Source organism: Podarcis bocagei (genome assembly GCF_964188305.1).
Source record: "Podarcis bocagei genome assembly, chromosome: Z".
In the NCBI taxonomy this organism is placed as follows: Eukaryota; Metazoa; Chordata; class Lepidosauria; order Squamata; family Lacertidae; genus Podarcis; species Podarcis bocagei.
In genome coordinates this window covers 50,729,866-50,741,820 of record NC_138140.1, presented here as the reverse complement: position 1 = coordinate 50,741,820, position 11,955 = coordinate 50,729,866, and the positions used below count along the sequence as shown (strand labels likewise).

The 11,955-nt window shown below is 48.0% G+C and overlaps 1 protein-coding gene across 6 annotated transcripts in view; it reads left to right on the top strand.

The window, feature by feature from the left end:
* Positions 1–7,166: 7,166 nt before the first annotated feature.
* LRCH2 (leucine rich repeats and calponin homology domain containing 2) overlaps positions 7,167–11,955 on the top strand; it is a 58,190-nt gene continuing 53,401 nt past the window's right edge. For 3 of the 6 annotated variants that reach the window (XM_081180438.1, XM_081180437.1, XM_081180436.1), the window contains exon 1: positions 7,172–7,673. In XM_081180438.1, the coding sequence (XP_081036564.1) occupies positions 7,187–7,673 (487 nt within the window). In that variant the 5' untranslated portion in view covers positions 7,172–7,186. Of the gene's footprint in view, positions 7,674–11,955 lie in introns of all 6 variants that reach the window. The other 3 variants (XM_081180433.1, XM_081180435.1, XM_081180434.1) reach the window with 3 other exon arrangements.

Here is an 11,955-nt window from a genome sequence, read left to right as displayed (position 1 = left end):
GAATCAGCAAGGGATACCCACATGACTTGAAGGCGCTGGTGTGCAATGCCAGGTCAATGATTCATAAGACCATTGCTATCCATGACTTGATCATGGATGGAGGACTTGACCTGGCATGTATAACAGAGACTTGGTTGGATGAAGTAGATCAGCCTGTCGTTGCCGCTGTTTGTCCACCAGGTTTCTCTTACGCACAGCAACCCAGGCCTTGTGGGTGTGGAGGGGGGTTGCAGTGATTTTTAGGAAGTCATTAGTTTGCGCCAGGCATCTCTGAGTGCATGTTCTGGAAGTTGGGCAATAGAGGCAGTACAGGATTCCTTTTGGTGTACTGACCTCCCCGTTTCACCAAGGATTCCCTGCCCAAGCTGCTTCAAGTCATGGTGGATGTCCTCCTGGAGACACCTAGCTTGGTTGTCCTTGGGGATCTTAACATCCTCACCGACACGACTTTACAAGGGGCCGCTCGGGACTTCATGGAAAGCATGGCCTCCATGGGGCTGTCCCTGAGTCTGGCTTAACGCATAGTCACGGACATACCTTAGACCTGGTGCTCATTCTGAAGCTGACTGGACATGGGTTAGAGCTCAATGTTGAGCCTCAAGTGGCGATGGTGACGGCAAAGAAGACTTTCTTCACCGCCTCTATTGCATCTGCAGAAAACAGGAGCAGGAGACTCTTTCAGGTGCTTCACAATTTAGCAGAACCACCTGGTCCATTGGGACCCAGTACAGGCCACATGATCTCCTGCAATTATTTTGCAAAGTTTTTTGCAGATAAAGTTGCTCAGATTCGGGAAGAGGTAGATTCCACCGTGGGAGCAGGGCTGGGGCAGGAGAGTGCTAGAGTCCTGTCTAGTCAAGTTGCGTGGGATCAGTTACAATCTGTTACCTCCAAGGATGTGGACAGGCTGCTTGGACGAGTGAAACCGACCACCTGTCTCCTTGATCCTTGTCCATCCTGGCTTATAAAAGCTAGCCAGGAAGGGCTGGGCGATGGGCTTCGCGGGGTGGTGAATGCTTCCCTCCATGAGGGAGCCTTCCCAGACCTGCTGAAAGAGGAGGTAATTAAACTGCTTCTTAAAAAAAACATCTCTAGACCTGGCCGATATGGCCAACTATCACCCAGTCTCAAATCTTCCATTCTTGGGCAAGGTGATAGAGCGAGTGGTTGCTGAACAACTCCAGGCACACCTGGAAGAAGCGGACCATTTGGATTCCTTCCAGTCGGGATTCAGGCCGCATCATTGGACCGAAACTGCCTTGGTCTCACCGGTCGAGGATCTCCAGTGGGCTAGGGACAAAGGTGAGAGCTGTTTCCTAGTTCTGTTGGATCTCTCAGTGGCTTTTGATACCATCAACCATAACATCCTTCTGGACTGTCTAGAGGGGCTGGGAGCTGGGGGCACTGTTATACAGTGGTTCCGCTCCTTTCTCCTGGGCCGTGTCAAGAAAGTGGTGTTGGGGGATGAGTGTTCAGACCCCTGGGCTCTCACCTGTGAGGTGCCTCAGGGTTCTGTCCTCTCCCCCATGCTTTTCAACATCTACATGCAGCCTCTGGGAGAGATCATCAGGGGGTTTAAGCTGGGTGTTCATCAATATTCGGATGATACCCAGCTCTACCTCTCTTTCGAATCAGAACCAGTGAAGGTGGTGAAGGTCCTGTGTGAGTGTCTGGAGGCAGTTGGGGGATCTACTTTGGATGAAGGGTGGTTTTAAAAGTTGAATGAATGAATGAATGAATGAATGAATACTGTCCCACACGTTACCCACATGCCTGTCAATACCCTGAAGAACTCTCAAAATTTAGTGAGATAATATTGACTTTTATGATGATTATTATTAAGGCAATTACTATACAATCTACTACAGTGGTGCCCCGCAAGACGAATGCCTTGCAAGGCAGAAAACCCGCTAGACGAAAGGGTTTTCCGTTTTGGAGGTGCCTCGCAAAACAAATTTCCTATGGGCTTGCTTCGCAAGATGAAAATGTCTTGCGAGTTCCTGCAGGTTTTTTCCCCTTTCCCCCCCTTTTCCCCAAGCCGCTAAGCCGCTTATCAGCTGATCCTAAGCCTCTAAGCCGCTTAACAGCTGATCCGCTAAGCCGCTTATCAGCTGATCCACTAAGCTGCTAATCATCTGATCGCTAAGCCGCTTATCAGCTGATCCGCTAAGCCGCTAATAGCGCTAATCCGCTAATGGGCTTGCTTCGCAAGACGGAAAAACCGCAAGATGGAGAGACTCGCGGAACGGATTCTTTTCGTCTTGCGAGGCACCACTGTATATGAAAAGATATCTCTAAGCAGTTTGTAAAATAGCAGCAATGACATAAGTTTCAAAAAGAACCCATAGAACCATTCATGTGAATTACTAATCAATACAGCAATAAATTTGGAAACCCATTCCCACAAACCACCTCTCAGTCTCCTGACTCTCTCCCAGGTCTTCACTCATCCATCCTGGCTCTCACACGAGCAAACTCACAGATCACCACCCTCAAAATAAAAAAATAAAAAAATAAAATCTCACAAAGAAGAGGGTTCTTGCAATCTGCTGGCATCTCCCTAGTCTAGTCTCTCGCTCTAGGGATGATGGGTAGGCGCCCAGGACTGATAAAACTTTTTCAGGCAGGCAGCTTACAACAGTGTCCCCTTCTGCTGCACCACACACACACAATTTCAGGCTACAGCAGGTTGGGTGTAATGAGTTTTCTCAGAGGTACCAAGGATGGCAAATATGGCACCCCCTCCACCCATAGTTCATTTCCTGTCCTCTGCACAACTCTTCCAGAAGCTCTTCTACCTTTGCACAGTTGTGGGGAGCCTCCAGCAAATGGGCTAGTCTTGATTGGCCAGAGTGTCCCAGTTGTCCTTTGCAGCCATTTCCCCCAAACCATGCCCACCAGACTCAAGAACTACCCACCTGCCTTTCCAAGTCAGTTTGTTTGCCCCTATCCAGCCCACCAGGTTACACACCAGGATGCTGGAATAAAGAAGTGAAGGTCCCTGTACATTGCTTGAAATGGAAGCCCAGGTGTCACCCATATTCATCATATGACTTCAGCGGAATGCACAGAACACACTAGTAGAAACAGGCACATGTTATATCGGCAGATCCTGAGATTACTTTTTGATGGTGTATGAGAGGAGCATGACTAAGATGATCAAGGGTCTGGAAACCAAGCCTAATAAGGAGCAGTTGAAGGAGTTGAGTATGTTTAACCTGGAAAAGAGGAGACGGAGAGGAGATATGGTAGCCATCTTCAAATACCATAAGGCCTGTCACATGGAAGAGGGAGCAAGCTTGTTTTCTCCGGCTCTAGAGGGTAGGACCCAAACCAATGGCTTCAAGTTACAAGAAAGGAGATTCCTACTAAACATACAGAAAATCTTTCTGACAGTAAGACCTGTTTGACAGTGGAACAGTCTCCCTTGGGAGGTTGTGGACTCACCTTCATTGGATGTTTTTAAGTAGAAGTTGGGCAGCCACTTAGATTCCTGCATTGCAGGGTGTTTTGGGCTAGATGACCCTCAATATCCCTTCCAGCTCTACAGTTCTATGATTCTATAAAAGTTGCAGGCATCATGAAACTTAACATGCAGCCTGACCTCATGGCTGCTGCTTACAACATTTAGCCTAATTTCTGGACTGCCACCACCCCAATTCATGATTCCAACCAGAGGTGCCAGCTTCCAGAGGAGACTGGGGGAGCCGATGTTGCGTGGCACATGACGTTGTGCACATGGCGTCCCAATATCGTGTGTGTCATGTCAGGATGTCAGAGAAGCTGGGTGCGGAGCTGAAAGCAGTGGCAGTGCAGCTTCAATGTCCACGGCTCCTCCTGCCACCACCGAAGGAGCTGGCCACTGAAGCGGCGCATTGCTTGGTCTCTTCCTCCACTTTTGAACATGGGGGCAACTCCCCAAAAATATATTGGGGTGACCCAAAAGGGCTCAGCCTCTAGGAGATGCCCCCCTTGCTTTGCTTGATGGAGAGCCCTGGACTTGGAATCTTGCTATTTTTATGACATTTCAGCTATACAGCTGCAAATAAAACATTTTGTGTTTTAAGTGCAATATACAATGTGACACTAGATGGCGAGCCTTACAGAAAATTCAATGTACTGTATTTTTAAAAAAACACTTAAAAAAAGATTTTTGGAATGGTTTTTATTATATGTGTGTAGATTCCACTATTATGCCTGGTTTCCAGCTAGGTTTTTTGGAGGGTTGTTTCTTCTTCTTCTTCTGGATTAGCACAGCCTTTTCTATATTTCTACATAAATCCACAAGCTCTGTCTGAGCAGAAAGGACAATAAGTCTTGTATTTCTCCATCTATGCAGAAGGTAAAGATGATGGTGGTGAAGATGACAGTTCTCCTTAAATCCCCAAGCGCTGACTACCAGCAGAGATGGATGGTGATGATTTTTCATATAAGCCAGCAAGGAAAAAAAGAGTAACAACATTTTATTTGCTTTGTTATAAAAAAAGTAATGCCATATGACTTTTTGTTTTTGCTTTGTTATTAAAAAAATTAATATGAAAAAAAATGTAATGCAGCACTTTCCATTTATAAGAAAACACTGAAGCGGTTTCAGTCAGGCAACAGCAAAAATTGCAAAACAATTTTTAGTAGGGGCAATTAGAATAAGATCTATCATTTGATTACAAACCACCAGAATGTATTTTGTATAGTTAAGTTTTTACCTTTATGTTCAGAAGTAGTTGTTTTTTATTGCTATGGCTAGTGGCTGGATATGGAAACGCTACAAAACCCATGTCTAAAAATAAAATGAAATAAAATGTCTGTGTGAATGGGAAATATTTTTTGGGGGGAGGTATGCATTTTCTCTTCAAAAACCCACATTGCGGGGGGGGGGGATTTGGTTGGTTGGTTTGCCAACTTGAATGAAATTTTCTTTCTTCTTCTACTTCTTTGGTGATCACTCGTAGCGGAGTAAGATTGTCTTCCATAAACACGGTTTTAACAATGAGTCCGTAAGTGACTGTGGAGGCCAATTCTGGATCCACACGTCCTTCCACAGTGGAGACATTGGTTTCTGGGTGGGAGTTGATCATGGTGTTGATTTGCCAAGCATGCCTTCCTCCTAACACGTCCTTGCATCCTGAGTTTGAGTGTCTTCAAAGACACTTTTGTGGTAAAGGCTGTTCAACACTTTTGGTAAAGGCTGTTCTCCAACTGGAGGCCAGTATTTGTCACCCAGTTGTCAGTGTTTATACTACATTTTTTTAGATTTGCCTTGAGACAGTCTTTAGACCTCTTTTGTTGACCACCAGCATTACGCTTTCCATTTTTTAAGTTTGGAATAGAGTAGTTGCTTTGGAAGGCGATCACAAGGCATCTGCACATGACCAGTCCAACAAAGTTGATGTTGAAGAGTCATTGCTTCCACACTGGTGATCTTTGCTTCTTCCAGTACACTGATATTAGTTCGCCTGTCTTCCGAAGTGATGTGTAAAATTTTTCGGAGACACCGTTGATGAATCTTTCAAGGGGTTAGAGATGGCGTTTATAAGTGCTCCATGTTTCACGAGCATATAGTAAGGTTGGTAGTACAATAGCTATGTAAACAAGCATTTTGGTTTCCCTACAAATGTCCCGGTCCTGAAACACTCTGCACTTCAATCGGGAGAAAGCTGCACTCGCAGAGCTCAGGCGATGCTGGATTTCAGCATCAGTGTTGGCCCTTGTGGAAATATAACTACCTAGGTAGGAGAAGTGATCCACATTTTTCAACGTTACCATTGAGTTGGATTTGTAGCGCTGCAGAGGGGTTATTTTGCACTTGTTGGTGCAGCACTTTGGATGTTGAGTGATAGGCCAAGCTTTTTGTAAGCTTCTGCAAATATATTTTGGATGGTTTGGAGGCCATCCTCTGAGTGCGCGCAGACTACGTTGTCATCAGCATACTGAAGCTCTATGACGGAAGTTACAGTAACCTTACTCTTTGCTTTCAGCCTGCTCAGACTGAAGAGCTTTCCATCTGTTCGATATATGATTTCTACTCTGGTGGGAAGTTTCCCTTCGACAAAGTGTAGGATCATGGCAATGAAAATAATGAATAGAGTTGGGGCAATAACACAACCCTGTTTTAACACCTGATCCCACTGTGAATGGTTCACTTTGAGAGCCATTGTTATCTGCAATTGTTGCTGTCATATTATCATGGAGGAGCCAAATGATGTTTTCAAATTTATCTGGGCATCCAGTTTTCAGAAGGACAGTCCACAGGGCATTACAATTTATGGTGTTGAAAGCCTTAGTCAGGTCAATAAACGCCATATACAGCGGTTGGTTTTGCTCTCTCCATTTTTCTTGAAGCTGTCAAGTGGTGAAAATCATGTCCGCTGTCCCCCTAGAAGGCCGAAAGCCATTTTGGGATTCAGGAAGGGTCACCTCGGATATTGTTACGAGAAGGTTTGCTAAGATCCTTGCAATAATTTTGCCGGCCGCAGCTAATAGAGAGATGCCTCAACAGGTTCCACAATCAGTTCTGTCACCTTTTTAAAAAAGAGATTGGTAATTGTGGCATCTCTAAAGTCTGCTGGGATTTCTTCTCTTTCCCAGATTATTTTGATGAGCTTGTGAAGTGTAAATTCAATTCCGCCCACTTTGAAGACTTCGGCAGGTATCCCATCATGCCCACTCTCTTTGTTGTTCTTCATTTGGTTAATAGCCGTACACAACTCTCCCAGATTTGGAGATACTGCAAGCTCATCTCTAACTTGTTTCGGGGGAATTTGTGAGAGGACCTCTGCACCCATGGGAGAGTGGGGGCGGGTCAGGTAAGCCCCTCCCTGATGACATGAGGCGGCGTGTACACACACCCTCTGAATGGCAATGCCCGCCAACTTGCGCCCCCACCATATATTTTAACGGGGGCCCCCTAAGGCTCCTCGGCCCCGGCTCCTCAGATGTTCTGAGGGCAGAATCGGGAGGCCGCCCCGGAATCCCTGAGGCGCATCCTGAGGAGAAAACGGCCTCGCCTCGCGCCCGCCCGCCCGTTCCCGCCTCAGGCAGGCGGAGGCGCCCCCCCCCCGCCTGCTCTCTCTCGCGCGGCCCGGCCCCTCCCCGGCGCCTGCGCAGTACCCGCGCCGACGCTGCTCCCTCCTGCCGCCGTTTGTTATTATTGTGGGTCGCGCGGCGTCGGTTCTCCTCAGCGGCATCGATGGCGGCCGGGCAAGGCGGAGGCACCACGGGCGGCGGCGGAGGCGGCGGAGCAGGGGGCTCCGGGCCCAGCTCGGGCCCCGCCGGCCCTCCGCCTTCGTCCCCGCTGTCCCTGCCGCCCCTTCCCCCGCCGCCCCCGCCGCTGCCTCTCCCTCCGCCGCCGCCGCCGCCCTGCTCGGAGTTGGGCCTGCCGGGCTCGGGCTTCTTCGGGCTGCCGGCGCACCTCACGCTCTCGTACCCGGGCACGGGGCCGGCCTGGGCGGCGGGCGGCGGAGGCGCTTCGGGCGGCGGCGCCTCGTCGTCCGCGTCGTCTTCGTCGTCGTCCTCCCCGGCGCCTCCCTCGGGCCGCAGCCTGGAGAAGGCCCTGGAGGAAGCCGGCAGCTCCGGCATCCTCTGCCTCAGCGGCAGGAAGCTCCGGGAGTTCCCGCAAGCCTCCGGAGCAGCGCCCGGGGCCGCCGCCTACGACCTCAGCGACACCACCCAGGCCGGTGAGGAAAGGCAGGTCTGCGCGTGAGGGAGGGGGGACCAGGGCTCTCTCTTGGGCAGGGGGGGTCCCTTGGCAGAAGGGGCGCGCAGGAGAAGGGCGCGGGAAGGGTGGGCGGGGGAGTGAGGGGGGCGAGGGGAGGGGGAGTTTTCGGATGAATGAATGGGTGGAATGGAGGGGGGACAAGAAGAAGAGGAGCCCGCGGGGAGGAAGGGGGGGAGAGAAGAAGGTGACGGATGTGGGAGTGGGGTGTGTGTGTCGGTCGTTCCATGGAGTGGGGGGTCGCCGTGGGGTGGGCTTATTTTGGGCCAGTCACTCAGCCTCACCTGCCTCGCAGGGTTGCGGGGTTGTGAAATGGGCAGGAGGAGAGCACTGCACTCAGCTGTCATCTGAGGGCAGTCATTCCACCAGGCTTCCTCAGTGCCACATTGGAGTTTTCTTGTGTTTCATTTCCCTCTTCCCTCCTTTCCCCCCTTGTATGCTGTATTTTTGTTCGTTTGTTTGTTAGAATGTAAGTCTGCTGGTAGAGAGCGTCTTGATTTGACTTCATGTATGCAAGCTGCTCTGGTAGCCTTTTTTGGGAGACGAATTGGGGGTGCAAGTGCTCCAAATAATCAATCAATGAATGAATGTGTGCCACTTTGAGCTTGCTGGGGGAAAGGTGGGCTTTACAGTGGTACCTCGTGTTACAGACGCTTCAGATTACAGACACTTCAGGTTACAGACTCCGCTAACCCAGAAATAGTACCTCGGGTTAAGAACTTTGCTTCAGGATGAGAACAGAAATTGCGACGGCGCAGCGGCAGCGGGAGGCCCCATTAGCTAAAGTGGTGCTTCAGGTTAAGAACAGTTTCAGGTTAAGAACAGACCTCCAGAACGAATTAAGTACATAACCTGAGGTACCACTGTAAATGCAATCAGTCAATGAAGAGGATGCATCAGACATGAGGGAAAGATAAAAAAAGAAGAGTTGAAGGGAGAAGAGTTGGGGGCTTGCGGTTGGAGAGGTGCCTGCATGCAAGGAGAGGGGATTGCAAAAAAGAAAGGATGGAAAGGAATGGAAATGGTGTGTGTTTGTGTGTGAATGAGTGAAGATGGAAGCAGGGTTTGTATAAAAGGGCACAGGCTTCAGAAATGGTATTTGTGATTTAGGGGTTTGCTATGGGGGCAGCTAGAGTTGGTTGCAGAAAATGTTGCTGGAGGTGGAAAAGGGGAAGTGGGAGGAGGCTTGTGTACATTAAAGGAGAGGCGGCTGCTGAGGAAGGTGAAGGTGACAAGGAGAGAGTAGTTGCAAGTAGGGGGGCTGGGGAAGATCCAGGCCCTGGGGAAGATCCAGGAAGATCCATGAGGAGGAGGGTGCTATGTGCAAGGAAGGTGTTGGGGATGCTTGGGGAAGCAGCAGCGTATGAAGGGGAGGGGGGCTGAATTGGCTTTATTGTTTGCTTCTGCAGGAGAAGAAACTAGGGTGGCAGAGGGCTGTGCTGCCAAGGGTGGGGAAGAAGCTTGTAAAGGGGAATCCATTTTTCTCCTTAGGAGAAGAAGTTGAAGAGAGTAATGGATGCTGACTTGAGAAAAGTGGTGTTTTGGGGAGCAAGGTCAAAGCTGCCTTTCTGTGACGAGTATGATGGAAGGGTGACAGGATTAGCATGTGGCTGGATTACAGGGCTAGGGGCCTAGTTTATTTGTTTACTTTTCAGGAGATGGTTTGGAGCAATTTAAAATCTATCACAAAGGTACCATGTAGGATGCATGGGAATGTTGGGCTGTTAGGTTAGGCCTGCCCTGCTGATAGAGCTGCAGTGGGAGGCAGGAGCATACCTGCGGGGCTGGCATTGTTGCAGGGAGACAGGGTGTGTGTGGCGGGGTGACATTGTGGGGATGTGAGGACAAGGTTGGATTGAGAGTGGAGCAAGATATTATACAGCTTGTGGTATGTTGTTGGGATTAGAGCTGCACTTTTGAAGCACAGGGCGGGGGGGGGGATGGGGCTGCATTGAGAAGTATGTGTGGGGAATGCGATAATGGATTTGGGGGTAGAGAGGAAAAAAGAGGAGCGCAGCTTGCTGCCAGAAGGAGGGCTGGCCTGAAATGTCGCAGAGCATTTGAGAAGAAGATCATTGTAGCAGCACAAGATGGAGAGGCTGTGGGGTGGGTTGATATTCTTTTGTAGTGGATGCACAAGGTGTGTGGGAGTGGGTGGGCGATGGGTTTTCATGGGAGAAAAAACCCTGGTACAGTACTTTGTGGATTAAGGCTAGGATTAATCCAAAATGCTACAGAGTTGCTACAGGGATGCTACAGTGAGATAGACTGCAAGTCAGACTTTGCCAGAGAGAGATTCTCTCTCTCTCTGTGTGTGTGTGTGTGTGCATGCGCGCTCACGTGTGTGTAAATGGGATAGGAACTGGGTGCACTGCAGTTGCAAGGTGAAGCTTTGAGGCACAAGGATAGGTTGAGAGAAGGGTTGGGGAATTAGCATAATAGGGATTAGGTTAGTTGATTAGACTTGCAAGAGAAAAAAGAAGCTGGACAATAGGTGTGATTGTAGGAGAATCATGACAGATTAGTGTCTTGAGTGTGGAATGTCAGATACAAGTGACTGCTTTTAATGGGTTGCTTCTTTTATCAATGATTTGTTTGACTGGGGCACTGGCTCGATGTTTAAATATGCTAACCAGAGAGGTACAATGCCACAATGCTTCTAGAACATTAAGAAATACACATGCTGTGGTTTTGTTTATAAATACAAGCAAAGCAGCATATTGGCTATATATAGATACTTATTAAATTATAATGCAGGGTTCTTATTTGAGGCACTCTTGGGACCAATGTAAATTTAATGGGATTCATAAGCTTCAGGAGTAGTCTTGTAGGACTATCCATCAGAGCTGTAAACATTTATGAAATCTTGCTTGGTATTCTTCCATTTCTCAAAACTGAACATTAATGATAGCTTGGAGATTGAGATGGTGGCTTAGAGTGCAGAGTTAGATAATTGATTTATCATTCTGGATGCAAGACTACAGCACCTGTGACTATTCTGTGATCCCATGGTCACTGTTGAGTCCTCATTCTCCATTAATCTCTGTTGAGGGCTGCATTTTGGATCTCTGTTAAGTTCTCTATTTATTGGAAGGAGAAAATCTGGAAGGGCAGATGTGAAATTGGACAGTATTTTGGAGTAATAACTGTTGAGTTTGTTTACCCATTGCATATAAATTTTAGTTGCCTTAGAAACAGTACAATTAAAGCAAGAGATAAAATTAATGAATGTCTCTTGCCTATAAACAGATTCTACTTAAGTATATTGAACACACTAAGATCATTACTATATATAGTGCTATCAGTATTCTTCAATACTATGGTGCCCCGCAAGACGAATGCCTCGCAAGACGGAAAACTCGCTAGACGAATGAGTTTTCCGTTTTGGAGGTGCTTCGCAAAACGAATTTCCTATGGGCTTGCTTTGCAAGACGACAATGTATTGCGAGTTCCTGCTGGTTTTTCCCCCTTCCCCCCCTTTTTCTAAGCCGCTAAGCCGCTTATCAGCTGATCCGATCAGCAGATAAGCCTTTAAAAGCCGCTAATAGTGCTAATCCGCTAATCCATCAATGGGCTTGCTTCGCAAGACGAAAAAACCGCTAGACGAAGAGAATCACAGAACGGATTCTTTTCGTCTTGCGAGGCACCACTGTATCACTGTTAGTACTTTCTGCATTTCATTTCCTTGCTATTTTCAATCCTCCCAGCTTTGTGTGGACTCTAGGCCAGGCATGGGGAATCTCTGGCCTGTAGGCCTAATTAGATATAGTCAGGGTCGTTATCTGCAAGACCCCCCCCCTGCAATTCATGCTCTCCTACCCTGCACCTGATGTCATATATGAAGCCAGGTGTGGGGCAGGTAAGGACCTGCTCCCTACTTAAAGCGAAGTTGGCAGGCACTGCTGATCAGCTGGTTCATGGCACTTACAAAGCTTTGTGTCTTTGCCCTACCATCAAAGAAAAACTTCATCTGACGTAATAGTGATATTCAGGGAATTGACAGGTAGCTGGGGTCACCTACCTGTCAAAATGGTCTCTGCGGAAAGATCCCTACTCCTGCTGTGGTCTATGAAAGCTATTATTCCTCAATAAATTTGTTAGGTTTTATGGTGCCTCATTACTAATTTTTCTTTCTACAACAATGCATGTAGACAATGACATCTTAATCATGTACAGTTAACATATCAGGAAGTGATAATCTGCTTTTTAAAAATCAAAGACCATCTTGACAGTGAGTCCTTGAA